Consider the following 14,865-nt stretch of genomic DNA (forward strand, 5'->3'; position numbering starts at 1 on the left):
ACTGTCATGCGTGTCATGTTCAGGTCAATTTGAGATCAGGATCTCAGTGATGTTCTGAATTTTTCTTTTTAGGACTATGTGGGATTGGAAAAGGAGGTCCGGGATGCCATCTATATCACTATAGAGATCCTCTCCAACTGGGGAGATGTGTCCCGTGTGGGTCTGACAGAAGTGGAGTTCTTTGACTTGAATTTTGAGAGAGTGTTTGTGTCACCTCACGATGTGGACATTCGGCATGCAGATCCACCTGGAGAGCTGAGCTACTTAGTTAACCAAAGCACAAATGTAAGCCTCCGATTGTTGATTTTCAAGGAACAGCAGACATAATTTTGCACACGTTTATTTATTTAATTTCTATGGCCATTCATCTCAACCAAGTGAATCTGCCCCAGGGGTTCTTTATTTCTAAAACAGCTGGTGTTCAGGTTGGAGCTGTGCAAACGTGTTCCTGGGTTCTTGCACAGCTTTCCACCCCTTGGTGGGATGTTGGGTTCTGTTTCTTCTCAGGGCTGTGATGGCCATGGCTAATTTGGAACTAAAGCTGCTGGCTTTGCTAGCTGTTGCAAAGAACCAAACCTACTCCACGCACCTCGATCGAGTTCCAGGGCCTGTGGATTGCACAGCAGCTGTGAGCTCAGCAGTCAGTTTTAATAACAAGCATAAGAACTGCAGTAAATAGAGGAGGCAGAAACAACATATCTTCTCACTTAGAGTTGTAGTTGTATGATAAAAAGTATGATAAAATTTTGAACTGACATGTTCTACAGCGGTGAGACTAGGAACTTTTTTTAGACTTACTGATTCCTTCCTAAGAGAGAGGAGGTGATCAGATATGTCAGCCCTGCTAATTCTCATTGGTAGCCCCTTGGTATTCTAACTAGCACCAAAACGGATTAGGCTGAGCAGGTCAGCCTTGGAACTGGCCTCACACTTTCAAGCAGACTCTGCTTGCTCAAAGACAGAAGAAGCCAGAGGAAGCACACAGCTTTTCGTCTCGCTGGCATCTTTCAGGGCCCCCAGAGCCAGTGCTGTGCTTTGCTCCAGGGTGATGGGCCAACCATCAGCTTCCTTGTGTTATAGGTCCCCAGAGAGCTTCTCCCCTGGTCATGCCTCTTCCAGCCTCCAGTGCAGCTGTACTTCGTTGTCCGAAATACCAGCCTCTCAGGAGACTTTGGACTATCCAGAATCAGGATCTGGAATTACAGCCCAGCCGTTCATGGTGTAAGTGACTGCTCTGGCATCTGAGCTTTGGCTTTTCATACTTAGTAGAAGCTAACGTGTTCTAGAACAGGGGAAGGAGAAGGGAGGGGGGCAAGCAGCCACAACTGTGTTAACTGTTTTATTTGGCTTAATTCTAACATGAGGTTGAAATTATTCTATTTTGGAAGCAAGGCTGAAACGTTATGTTGCTGCTGGAAATGTTTGGCAATGGAATGTTTCTGTACAACGGGATCTGTTCACATGCCGCCCTCCTTCATGCTTGGCTCTTTTAGAAGCCTTCTCCTTCAGTTTGGGAACTCCAGCTGGCCCAAGAGCGACACTGATGACATGCTATGCCTATTTGTAGAGGGAGCAAGGTTATTTTAGGAACCACAGCCAAATCCCCTAGGAGACATTTCTGCTTCCCTGATTCTGATATATTTTGTAGAGAGAGCTGCTTTGTTTGCTTTGGCTCCAGGTAGTGAGGCAAATAGGATTTTCCGAACTGGATTAGAGAGAAGCAAATCCTGATCCTTTAGGACTTGTCCTCAGCTGTGCGCTTAGCAAGAGGTGTATATGTGTGTATACCCTTGTACCAAATAACCTACTCATGGAATTGTCATGTGATTTTCCAAGGTTTGTAAATAGCATTTGAATTAGAAGCACCCCATTTGACTTCTTCAGCTCAGTCTTGCACCTTTGTGGCTGATGACTGACCTTTCCAGATGTGTTGAGAAGAGACCCTATCTTTAGAGAGGTCTTTTCTTGGGCAGCAAGTGGGAAGCCCTATTCTGAGGAAACAGGGAAGGCCAATGGAACACCAAAAAAGGGAGGGAGGTCAGTTGCTCAACCCAGAATGAAATGCTTTGTGGGGGAAATCCAGGCGACTGTCCCCAAGCAGAGTTTAACATGCCATCCTAAACTATGTTCAACCCAAAATGGATTCTCCGTTCTGTCATATTAGGAGAAAAGGCTGTGCTAGTCAGATTGATTCTTACAGTGCAACCCCCAAAACATATCACCTTATTCCTGCTCAGAGTTATATGTGCTAGCCAGGGCAGAGCCAAAAGTGGATGGGTTCACCATTTTACTTTTTTCTGCCATTCTCCTTTTCTGAATGAAGAACTTGGAGGAGCAGCTTTGGGTGAGAACATGGGAAACAGAAGGTTGCCCCACTACCGAAGGTTATAAATGAGACATAACCATGTTGCATTCTTCCAGGACCAATCCCAAATTCAAAGCCAGGTGAGCACCTGAAGGAAGACCATCCATTTTTCAACCCAATTCCTCTGCATATTGTACATTTAATTCCTCAGATCTCAGCAGAGGCCTCTTCAGTTTTTTACCAATTAGAAACATGTACATTAGAATTTGGAGGTTTTCACGAAGGTTGGCTTTTGCTTGCCCATCTGAGCGTCTTTCTTTGTCTCATCAGGATCTGAATATTGGAGCGAGAAATATCATTGTATACGTTGATGGGTGTCTAATCTTTGCTGGGGAGCTGCAGAAGGGCTGTTTGGCTCATGATTCTAATGGCAACGGCTGCACCTCCATTGATCTCCCAACAAACCTTCCCCTTTCTCTAAATGGAAAAGTAGACAAGAATTGGTCTTCTGCAAATCTGAGAGAGGAGCTTGACAAGCTGCTGCCGTTCAGTTGGGAGAAGCCTTCCATAAAAGAAGACTGCCTTGAGGAAAAAGAGAGAACCAGTTATCCTGACCAATGGGAAAAGTCTCTCCAGCCCAACCCAAACATCGGCAGCCTTGTCTCATTGGAGGCCGCAAGGTGTGTCTCCCCTGAGGATGACAGTTCCCTGAGTGAGAAAACGGAAGAACGTTCTCAGTCAGCCAATTTTATTTCCCCTGGTATTCTGACCTCCCCTGAGGCAAAGGGGGAGATGCAAGTTAGCTCTGGGAAGCAAAAACTGCCTCCTTTGGGATTACAAGTCCATCTGCCTTTAGAGAGCATCAAGAGAGGCTGTCCCCATCTCTCTCCAACTGAGGAAGAGCAGCCCAACAAGGAGGCCCCCGAGGCAGACGAGAGACCCTCAGAGGAGACCCAGGGGTCCATCCCTGATCTGGGCCCCTGGAAACCACTGCTTTATCAACCCAGTGGTCCAACCAAGCTGCTTCCCCCTGACCAAGACCTTAAAGACAGAGAGAAGGAAGAATTCAGCCACCCCTTATCTACGGAGGAAGCTGCACTTGTCAAAGGTAAGAGCTGATGACCGCCAGTCAAATTCTCTCAGATCTTCTAGAGATTGTCTGGTTACCCAATTTTGAGCAGAATCTGATCTTCCCGTGTTCTTCAGTTCTTTGAATATTGTGTTGAGCTGAAGAATTCAGAAATGTTACTGGCTATTTGCTGCTTTCATTTTATTTCTACATTTTGTTTAAAAGGTGCCTCCCCTTCATCATCTGACACTAATTTCTCCCTTTCAGAGGAGCCCTTCCCAGCCAAGGGCAGCACGAGGCCCTCAAGAGCCAAGTGGGGCACTTCTCAGGAGCACATGCTGCAGGAATCTTGGAATTCGTTGTTGAAATTCAATCATTCGCATCGTGGTCGAATATCCAATATGGATTTCCAAGGTGACATTTTTGATGAGTTTCTCCATCAGCAGAAAATTAGCCGGCAAGAAGCTCAGAAGCTCAGAATAAAGGACCAGACACGGGGGCTGCTAGCACAGAAGAAGGACGACAACTGCTTAGACTTGGAGGATGAGAGCGAATTTAAAATCCCCATCTTACCTCATGGTCAGCACTTAAAACTTGATATCAGGTCAACCTGGGGAGACAGGCACTATGTTGGTCTGAATGGACTTGAGCTGTTTAGCTCAAAAGGTGAGCCCATCCAGATTGTAAAAATCACAGCCAGCCCACCCGATATCAACATCTTGGCTGCGTATGGCAAAGACCCCCGGATTGTAACTAATCTGCTGGATGGAGTGAACCGGACACAGGATGACATGCACCTCTGGCTGGCTCCCTTCACTCCAGGAAAGTCCCACTGTGTTTGCCTGGACTTTGCAAAGTCATGTGAAGTAGCCATGATTCGCATCTGGAATTACAACAAGTCTCGCATCCATTCTTTTCGGGGGGTGAAGGACCTCTCTATTCTCCTGGATGAATGCTGCATTTTCCAAGGAGAAATTGCCAAGGCTTCAGGGACACTCGCTGGAGGTAGGGGGCAGACTGTCTCTGATTTTAAACTTGCCTTTTCAAAGAGGGAGGGGCAATGGCTGGTAGATCTTGGCTCTGGTCATCCAACTAGCCAGCCTTTCTTCTTCCCTCTGTTAATTATACAAGAGAAGTAGATTTTTCATCAAAGCCAATAGTAAGCTGGGAGAACAACCTTACTCAGCCTTTCTGGTTTTGTTTGCCTGGTATTCCAGTGTTTTGCTTTTGTATTCACGGTTGCCTGGTGTAAGAATCTTGGATGCTCTGTGGCTTTGTCCACTCATACAGGAAGCCAGGGCCATCTGACGGGACCAGATATAAGACAAATAAGTCCAAATAAATGAAGTTGTAACAAGTTGGTAGAATCCAGCCAAAGCATATATTAGTCCTAGACCTGACAGGACCTCTGCAGAAGGCAAGTTCATTTAGAACTCTAACCTGGTGCAGACATCCTAACTTTTTCCTTATAGCCTTTTTCTCTTTATTGCAGACACAGGCTTCTGACTTCAATTAGCTGGATCAAGGCAATACCTTAATACAAATTTAAGATTTTCATTTGTGGATATTAACTCCTTCCTTACATAAACTTTACTGCCAGGAAGGGGAAGGGAGAGGGAGGAGCTGTTAATCTTGTGGATAGTGTCACCATAAAGTTCAAAATGTTTCAGGTCCAGAGCAATTTGGAGACACCATCCTGTTCACAACAGATGAGGACATTCTGGAGGCCATTTACTGTTACGATGAGTCCTGCGAGGAGGAAATTGAAAGTAGGAACAGCTTGGGCTATGAGGAGGAGCTGAAGAGGCCGAGAACAGCTGATGGAGAAGGAGATGAGAGGCCCTTCACTCAGGCGGGTTCCAGGACAGAAAACAAGCCGGTGAGAGTTCCAGCTGTGAAAGGGGGATTTCTCTGGGAATTAAGATGAGGGCACAACTACAGTGGCTTTAAGAGGGCTTTGAAAATGTCCTACTCTGGTGCTTAATTGAAACACTTTTCTGGAATTGACTGCTTGAGATGTTTGTATTTTATTCCAACTGTTTACATTTCTCAGGACTCTGAGAGGAGTCTGCTGTATTTCTCAGAATGTTTCTACTGCAATCAAAAGAAATTGATTGATTTTGTTCTGACTTGCCCCTTGATTATCCAAACTTTTTTAGAGTCAGGAGCAAATTGCAGGGTCAGATTCCCTCTCCGAGGTCGTGACAAGCAAAGAACCTGGAGTCTATTCTGGAAAATGTACGTCCTCTCTTCCCATCTTCATTGTCTTCTGAACGGGGGTGCTTGTGTGGATGGGTTCTTCACTCAATGTTCTGTTGATTTCTAGGCGCAGGGACCCTTTTAAAGAAAAGTTCAATATTTTAACGAAAGAAGAATCATTGACTAATGGTTATAATAGCTATATATACTCTCACACCAGAGGGAGGATGTTCCACAGGATGGGTGCCCATCTCCTGGGTCTCCCCAAGCATTATTCCTTAGCAGATGGGACCCAGGGCGTGCCTCTTCTGCCAGAACTGATGGGGCTGGCGGAAGTAATTGGGAAGAGGCGCTCCCTCAAGTAACTCAGTCCTATGCCACAAATGGCTTTAAAGGTCCAAAGCAGCACCTTGAATTGGAACCGACAACCAGTGTAGCTTGCGGAGCAAACGAAGAATAACGTGTGCTCTTTCTCTCAGACAGAGGCTGGGCCAAGTGTGGTGGTTTTTTGGGGAGGTCTTGTTCCATGCCAAAAACTGTAGAGCCCCAAGGCCTAGTATGACATCGGCACCCTGGAGTGCTCTTCCCTCTGAAACCTGTGACTTTTGCACCTATGATTGCAGATTTTAGTGCCCTCTGAGAGACTCTCCTGTTTACTTAGCCCTTCTCTGAATGAATGCTGCAGGACTGAAAATATTAGATTTTCCTATTTTGAATGTTTTTGTTAATTGCTAACTGTTCGGAGATTTTTAATCACAAATATGGCACACAAATGTATGCCTCTAGTAGCTCAGCCCTGCTTTTCTCTGGTACTGGATTCCTCCTGATTATTATTATGGTTGGTTGCAGTCAGCCAGATGTTTAGACTGGATTTGGCATTTTTGTCCATCTATTAAGTCCTTCCAAGGACCTGGGATAGGCAGATGTTGTTCAATGGTATTAAAGGTTTCGTCATAGGATGTTCCAAGCACAGCTGCCTATTGCAATTGACTGATGGTGACTTTATCAAGGCCGATGGCATTCACGTGGTGCTCCAGGTGGTTTGGAATTGCACCCAAGGTGCCTAGCACTATTGGTACTACCTTTATAATTATTATTATTAATATTGTTTTAAATTTATTATAGTTGCCCACTCTCATAGACTCTGGTTGGCTTACAGTTAAAAATATAGAACCCCAAGGTGACCATTTCTTTATAACTAGGATCCATTTCATTGGAGAGGAGTGGAGTGACTGTCTAGTTCCTTTTTGTGCTACAGTTTGTTCTTGTGGTAAGATTAATGTCTACTCGGAAGCTGATCCTCTGCTTCCTCTATCTCCTTTCAGGCCTGCTGCTGAATTTTACTGCTTCTTGGGGAGATTCACATTACCTTGGACTGACAGGGCTTGAAGTGGTTGGAAAGGATGGCCAAGCAATCCCATTCTCTGTGGATCAGCTCTCTGCTTCCCCTCAGGATCTCAATGATCTTGTGGAGTATGTGGATGATTCAAGGACCTTAGATAAGTGAGCATCATTCAAGAGACGGGAAGCTTATGCATAAGGCAGATGTAGGCTGCTACTGATAGTATTTCAGGATGATGTTGTCTATTGTGGTTCTCCAGAAAATCTCCAGCTCCCAGGAACCTTGATATTGAAAACTAGTGGAGATTTCCTGACCATGGCATAGGAAGGGTGGTACATCCCCTCCAGGCAGGAAGGAGAGTCCCAGGGCCCAGGGTTTTGCAGTCAGCTAAAAAGTAATCACAACGGAAGAGAGGTTGAAATGCTATTAATTGCAAAGCAAGTGGCCTGGCATATACATTTCTGCAATAAGTGTGTACGTATCCAAATTCCCTCCCCAGCCAGTTCCTGTGCTTCCTCCTAGATTGATTGATGGAAAAAACATCACTATGGAAGATACCCACATGTGGCTCATTCCCTTTTGCCCTGGAGAAGATCACCTGGTAACCATCCATTTCACCCAAGTAGAAAACATCGCAGGGCTTCGCATCTGGAACTATAACAAATCTCCTGAGGACACCTTTCGAGGGGTAAGGCCCAGTGCAGAACTCTCCAGGAAATGCCAGGCAGACAAAGGCAGGAGCCAGATCCCCCGGCAGAAGGTTCTGTCCTTCCGTGCCGTTCCCCCCTCTTTGCTCTGCTCAACCTTTGGGTAGCATGCTGGGAGGAAAAGTGGTGGGTGAGAGAGCTCGCTTTTACTAGTCTTGATAGCAGGTGGCTCCAGTTCTTCAGTGGATACCATTTCCTGGTTTTCTACTTTTCCCCAGGCAAAGATGGTCCATGTGTGGTTGGATGGCTGCTGCATCTCCCCCCCTGGGGGCTTTCTTATTCGAAAAGGACCAGGCAACTGCCACTTTGACTTTGCTCAAGATATCCTCTTCATCAACTACCTTGTGGGCCCCACAGTTGCTCCTGCACATGAGCGGTGAGTCTGGGCAACCGATTGTTCCACTGGATGACAACTGTCATTTCAAAATGGCTTTTGTAGCTAGTAATGATGGCATCTCACAGTACTGTGACAGTCTCCATCCTCACTGGACAGGAGCGAAGTGAAGAAGAGGGAGCAAGGCAGCATGGAGTACGAAGCACCACTAATGCCATGTGGGTGTATCCTTCTATGTGGAGTTGGCTTTGGCCTTCGGTTGTACTTCTGGGCTGGAGGATGCTGGCGGCTCGGGGCTCTCTGCAGGCTGCCCTCCTAAAAGAGGTGCCCTATTTGATTCCCAGCTTCCCTGGGTGCCCATTAGTGCCCACCTGCTTCTCCTTGCCAGACCCCTCACTGCAGACATCACAGCCCTTGTTTTCCACAAGGCTGGCTTTTAGGGTTTTCCCACCTGCTGCAGATACCCAAGGAATAAAAGTCGGCTGGAAGTATTTTCAAAGACATATTTTCTCAATAACCTCTATCAGTCATCTTCCAGCTCCAGCTACTCACAAGTTGGGGAGATCCATATTACATCGGTTTGAACGGGCTGGACCTGTATAATGAACACGGGGAGAAGATTCTTTTAAATCAGAACAGTATCCTTTCTGCCATGTAGACAGGACCATTTCTGAGGGTGCCTCCCTCCCCTGGAGCTCACAGCCAAGCCAGAGAAAGCTGGCCAGAGCAGGGCCCCTGCAGGCCCAGGGGAGCATGGTCTTCCTGCCTGCTGCCAGCTGCTCCTGCCATGATTCTTTTATGGTGCAGCTGGAGTTTTCTCCTTCTCTGCCTTCAAAGGCTTCTCTTCAGATTGAAGGAGACCCAAGCAGGACCCCCAGCTTGTTTGCTCCTGCAGATGTCTCAGAAGCTGTGGGGCTTTGCAGCACAACGGGGCTGGGAGGCCATCTAGGCCAGATGCTCTCCTTGATGAATGCCCTTTTTCAGACATTGCAGCTTTTCCAGACAGCGTCAATATCCTGGAGGGAGTATATGGAGATATTCGAACACCAGACAAACTCATTGATGGTGTAAATCACAGCAGTGATGGAAGGCACATGTGGCTCACACCAATTCTGCCAGGGCTGGTATGCTTCCCTCTTGCATGCTGTCATGTGCACTGACTGACACTCTGTCTGAAAGACCAGGTGAACAGCTGCCCCAACAGCTGATGGATGAGCCTCTAATTGCCTTATTTGGATGCTTCCTCTGGGTTTTGTGGAAGAAGCATTTCAGGGCTTGAAAAATTACTATATCCTCTTTTGGGGTTGTCTTTAAGGGAAAAAGAGATTGGTTACATAGTCAGCCAGATGTTTAGACTGGATTTGGCATTTTTGTCCATCTATTGAGTCCTTCCTAAGGACCTGTGATTGGCAGATGTTCTTTGATGGTGTTAAAGGTGTCAGCTCAGGATGTCAGCTGTTCCAACTCAAGCTGCCTTTTGCAATTTTGTCATTGCCACAATGGTATTCAAGTGGTGCTTCAGATGTTCTGGGATTGGACCCTATCACTATCTTTGTTTTCTTTTGCTACAGATGTTTTACTTCTATTTGTGGGCATTTATACTTTGTAATTTTCTCCAGCTCTTTTTCTTCTATTCTACTGTTTCCAGGTATTGCAATGTCCACTGTTATTGTCTTGGTACGTACGTACGTACGTACGTATGTATGTATGAATGTATGGTTTCTTCCTCTGAGTAAAGAAGTTTGCTCTCGCCCCCACACTTGGTTTGTTTACTTGTTATGTGATGTCCTGGGCAGCAGCATTTTTCCTTTTTCTTTCACTAACGGGAGGAAGAAGAGCATTGATCCACATCCAGTTTCACAGCCCAGAGTAACTTTAATCTGTTAATCAGATTTAGTTTCAAACATGTACAAAACAGTTCTGATTGGAGTTAAGATAGTCCTCACTGAGATTTCTCTTAGTGAAAGAATTTCTTCTCTGCTTCATTCCTGGTGGTAGGTGAATCGAGTTTACATTATCTTTGACTTGCCAACTACCATTTCCATGATCAAGCTATGGAATTATGCAAAAACTCCCCAGAGAGGAGTCAAGGAATTTGGAGTAAGTACCTGTTTACAAACTATCTCATCCTGAATCTCTAATTCAGCATTCGTGCAGAGAGAGAGAAGACTCATGAAGCAGCAGGGTTTAAAATGGGGGCTGGAAGTTTGGGGGGGGGGCAGAAGGCAGATGTATCCATCTTTCTCTCCCTTTGGGTACAAGCCTCCTGCCTGGGTTGGGGACTAAGTGCACCTCTGGCCTCTTGCAGAAGGTGCAAAATCATTTCTATGTGATTATCAGATCCTCCAACTTTTTACCCCCTCTTTTTGGGACTCAGCTCCTTGTGGATGATTTGCTGGTATACAACGGCATTCTCGATATGGTGAGCCATCTGGTCCCTGGCATTCTTCCTACTTGTGACCCTGTCGTTCCCCATCACACTTTCCTCTTTACAGAGGACGAGAAGATCTGCTGGCAGGAGAGGAGCACCATGGTTAGGTGTGTGGGTACATTTGTAACTCTTTCTCTAGGGAGCAGGTGATAATTTTCCTCTGATCATTTTCAACTTACTTTTAATCCTGAGTAATATTAAACATCAGTAACAAAAAAAATTCTGCCTATGTTTTATCTAATGTTGGTTAGATAAAAGCAAACAATAAGTAAGTATCTAATTAGACAAGCATGATCTGATGTGAGCTTCCGTAAGAGCGAGCCTTTCTGTGCTAGATAATTCTTTGATACAAGAATGTTCCTGTGCCAAACCCATCTGCTCTTTCAGCTCCATGTTCGTTTTGCTGATTGGCACTGAGGACCTGGCTGCAGAGATGCGGGTGCCCCTAGGGGGGACAGGAGAGGAGCCACAGCGGTACACAACCCCCATCAAATCAGGGTCATTGTTTGAGAATGGAATAAGTAGGGAGGGTATGATTTGCAGATAGTTCCACTCCAAAAATGACCTTCCTTGAATGTTCAGGAAATCCACTGACCTTTTTGATCGTTTTGGCTCAACAGCAACCAGATAGAGGACCAGGATGTACGACTGACGAATGAGAGCCAGCTTATATCCTCTTCCAGAAAGAAGCAAAAGGGAGCTGCTGATCCAGGTTGGTCCACCTTGGTTAGCAGGGATGGTAAAGAGTGCTAGTCTGGTTGCCTTTGCTGTGATGGCTGGAGGTTTCTTCAAACGGGTAAAGCTGAGGGCAGTCTTCTCTTCTCTCCCACCAGCTCTTCGTCCTAAAACCTGCATTCAGGATAAAGGACCATTGCGGAGAACAAGACAGTGAGCAAAGAACAGGGTGGCCAACCTCCTATGGCCCATTTATTGCCCAGGAAGAGGCGGCAGCCTGCACCACTGGCACCCAGTTCCCGACTGGAATCATGAGAGGGAACTCTGGGTGGGACTGAGCTGGCTGTTAGTGCTGCTGAGACCACCGGAAGCACTTTTGTCACCTGTAGGCTGATTATAGTTCTCCTTGCTTCTCCTCACAAGAGGCTTTGGCTGAACTCGAGCAGGCTTGGATGTGTGCTGTGGAAAGAGGATATGCACCAGCCCAGGCTGGTTCACAAGGGGAGCTTTCTGTAACTTCCACAGGAAGCCTTGGGGGGGGGGTCCCTTTGCTTACTGGGGGGAGAAGGGATGGGGGGAGAAAAAGGCCAAAACGGGTGCCTCGAGGACAAAGGAGCACACAGCTCCCTTTTCCCCTTGTGCGTGCGCATCACTGACATGCACATCATGTATTTTCCCTGCAATTTCAGAAAGTATCTGAGCCACTGTAGAAATTAAACAGCATCAAAGCCTGGAGGGGTGCCACCTTCCGCGGCCAGCCGAAGGACTTCCTGCGCAATAGCTACAGTGGCTGAAAGTGGCTGAGGGCTGGAGTTGTAGCCGAGTGTGGCTAGGAGAAAGAGCACTGCAACTCTATGGCCAGGTGCTCAACTGCACTGGGCTGCCACCTGCTTCTAAGGTGGAAGGAGCAGAGAGGCTTGGTACTTTTCTTTGCAATTCTCACAGGGTTGCCTTCTATCCTTGGAGGCATCTCCCAAAACTGAGCTGAAAGGCAGAAAGTGCCCTGAGCCTCCTTGAACAGCAAGTGCCTTATTTAAAATGTTCCCAATTGCAGCATATTGACTGCTGGCAAGTACCAGATTCTCACGGTTGTAGTGCTATTATTTACTGTTTGTCATACAGTACACACAAACCCAGCTTATTTTTTTCTATCATTAGCCTATTAATCACATTGTGCCCCCTTGGCTAGAGCAATGGATGCCTGGGGAGATTGCCATCTGACTTTGGAAGAAGATGCAAGCCTGCCAGTCAAATAGCCGCAGAAGCTGTGAAGCTGACCTTTGTGCTTGCTGGCACCATCAGTGTGACCCATTTCTGGCCTTTCTGTAGCCTGAGCACAGGGTTCAAAAGCTGCTCCTGCAAAGAATGAGGATCCGTGCCTTATTGTTTCAACTGAGTTGGCCCGGCCCAGCCCTTACTTGGCAACTTTTGTAACTTGGCTTTGGCAGAGCAGTTGCTCAGCCTTCACAAGCATTGCCTAAATGCCCAGAGAGAAGTACCAGGGCAGGGCTTAATCCCCCCCCCCCCAAAAAAAAGATCTGGACCTGTTTTGAAGGACCACAGGCTTATTTTTCCTACATAAATATTTCTTTGGCAGACAACTTGCCTCTGCTTGCAACAGAGATGTTGTCTTGTACACAGTGTATGTCAACTGGCCTTTTCTATATTAGGAGCAACTCTGGTTTCAGGTTAGGCTCCGAATGAGGTTGCTGGAGATGGAGAAGTTAAACCTCGGCTTTTGTTGATGTGCCTTTCCCCAACATCACATAGATCATTCTTGGTCTCTAAATGCTGTTGAAGTAGACTGAGAATGGGAAGAGATGATGAGTGGTTTTTTTTACTAATAGGGCTTAAAGTAATTTTGATAGCCTAACAAGGATTATTATTTTCCCATGTGTTCAACAATAGCAGTACTAAAATTTCTCAGCTGAAACAAAGAATCATGGTTGAGAACAGGATTGGAGAGATCCAGTTTTGTAACAAGATTGATTGCTTCATGAAGAATAAATTCCTGGCTTTGAAACACAATTTAGCCTTATGATTTCTACTGCAGTCACCTGACAGCAAACATTGGGTTGTGTATGTTTGCTCTCCAGATCTGGTGTATGAACAAACAAGTGATCCTGCATATCCAATACAGAAAAGAGTTTAATAGAGAATTGATTACATTGCCTAAGTAACAAGGAAAGGTTTCTATTGTTCATCCCCAATCATCTTGCATTTCACCTTTGCTGTCAGATGTCAGCCAGGCCTATTCTCAGGGCTATTTACAGCTCCAACATCTGGCAACCACTCTCACCTCCCCCCTTCCAGCAGTCGGTCAGTTAACCCCTGACACTTCTGGGCCACCCAAGCAAAGGAATGGCTTGAGAGGAGTCATGGCCATGCCAAAGAATTGATTTTAAAAGCTAGCTCAATTGGTCAGGAGCCTTCCCTTGGAAAGCCTGGCTCAAGGGAAGCCGAACAGCACATAAGCCCTGGTGCGTTCATTCAGCAGTCCTGACCCAGCACATTTGAGCCCCATGTATCCTGCAAACCAGCTAAGGATTAGCTGATGAATTATATCGTGTTTACCCAAGATATTGGCCTGAGTACACCACAGTCTAATTTCACTGTATGTAGGCGCATGGTTTAAGCAGAGACATTTCAAGGCAATGAGGGGGCTTCAAGTTTCATTGCTTATCTCTTGCTCTTCCCCTAAATATTTCAGCACGAAGCAACAATGACAAAGGATCCATTTCTGTGCACAGTGAGGGCAGACAAGGGTGTTGCACAGCCCAGACTTAGATAAAGGCAGAGGAGGTGCATCACCTATTTCCCAGGACAAAATGCATCTGCCATGGCCTATTGCCAAGATAAGAACAGCCCAAGAAAACTCCTAAAACTAGCAGCCATCAGTCACAACATGTTCCTCTCCGAATTAAGATGATCTGGTGTATCTTGGTTCTGAGAACTAAGAGCGTAGATACGCAAACCTTGCTGCTATGTGGATCAGCAGCACAGAAGAGGCAGCAGCAGTGAAGAACCAACATACAAATTCTCCAGTGCTCAGGAGCTTCTCTCAGAGGTCAGTAGTCCCGTGGCCTCTTCTAGAGGTATTGTTTCTATAAAATGGGAACAGTACCCCACTGGCACCATTGTGATCCCTGCATACTACAGAACTAGCAGATGCTCTGTAGGAAATGCAAGGTATGGAGAAAAAGGCAAAACTGTTATTCCTGCCAGGATTTACTAGGGAGAAAACCAGAAAGTCCCAGATGACAGGCAAGGAGGAAACTGCCTGCTATGGAAGTCAAAAGCAAAGACTTTGATCAAAATCAAGAGATTATAATCAGCAAAAGAGGATGCAGACATGATCCACTCAACAGGTACTCACTTCCTTGATTTGACTGAATCTAGCTTCAGTTAAGTGCCAAGAATTTGAATAAAACTCCACTTTCAGCAAAGCAAGGCAGAGCTCCTTCTCCCATCCCTCTTCCACATCAGGCCCCGACGTCTCCTTAAGCCTCTTCACAGTAGAGCCCAAGCTGAGGAGTTTCTTCACAAAAAGGCCCCAGAGCTCAGGACCTTGGCTGCTGCTCTTGCCATCCCACAGATCCCTCCTACCCTTCAGGAATTTGCTGCTTGTTAGCCCATCAGTGCACTTCTATCAGCCTGCGATTTCCACCTATATTGTCAAGTTCTCTCATCTTAGAATATTCCAATACAGGACACTGTGCACCGTACTGGAGCAGTACTAGTTACATATGCATTTAATAAAGCATTTACCCAAAACTACCATGATGGACCCACAATCTGTCCTC

At 46.2% G+C, this 14,865-nt stretch overlaps 1 protein-coding gene across 1 annotated transcript in view; it reads left to right on the plus strand.

The window, feature by feature from the left end:
- The window catches only part of KIAA0556 (KIAA0556 ortholog), a 19,395-nt gene extending 7,978 nt beyond the window's left edge, over positions 1-11,417 (plus strand). The window contains exons 8-24 of the mRNA XM_029283340.1: positions 73-285; positions 1,081-1,221; positions 2,636-2,985; positions 3,313-3,413; positions 3,642-4,379; positions 5,045-5,253; positions 5,534-5,612; positions 6,899-7,076; positions 7,438-7,603; positions 7,841-7,998; positions 8,116-8,180; positions 8,484-8,594; positions 8,941-9,080; positions 9,955-10,056; positions 10,334-10,494; positions 11,008-11,099; positions 11,221-11,417. Coding sequence (XP_029139173.1) covers positions 73-285; positions 1,081-1,221; positions 2,636-2,985; positions 3,313-3,413; positions 3,642-4,379; positions 5,045-5,253; positions 5,534-5,612; positions 6,899-7,076; positions 7,438-7,603; positions 7,841-7,998; positions 8,116-8,180; positions 8,484-8,594; positions 8,941-9,080; positions 9,955-10,056; positions 10,334-10,494; positions 11,008-11,099; positions 11,221-11,279 — 3,063 coding nt within the window. The 3' untranslated portion in view covers positions 11,280-11,417. The remainder of the gene's footprint in view (positions 1-72; positions 286-1,080; positions 1,222-2,635; positions 2,986-3,312; positions 3,414-3,641; positions 4,380-5,044; positions 5,254-5,533; positions 5,613-6,898; positions 7,077-7,437; positions 7,604-7,840; positions 7,999-8,115; positions 8,181-8,483; positions 8,595-8,940; positions 9,081-9,954; positions 10,057-10,333; positions 10,495-11,007; positions 11,100-11,220) is intronic.
- Positions 11,418-14,865: the final 3,448 nt, after the last annotated feature.

Source organism: Protobothrops mucrosquamatus, unplaced genomic scaffold, assembly GCF_001527695.2.
Source record: "Protobothrops mucrosquamatus isolate PMUCROS unplaced genomic scaffold, P.Mucros_1.0 scaffold60, whole genome shotgun sequence".
NCBI lineage: Eukaryota > Metazoa > Chordata > Lepidosauria > Squamata > Viperidae > Protobothrops > Protobothrops mucrosquamatus.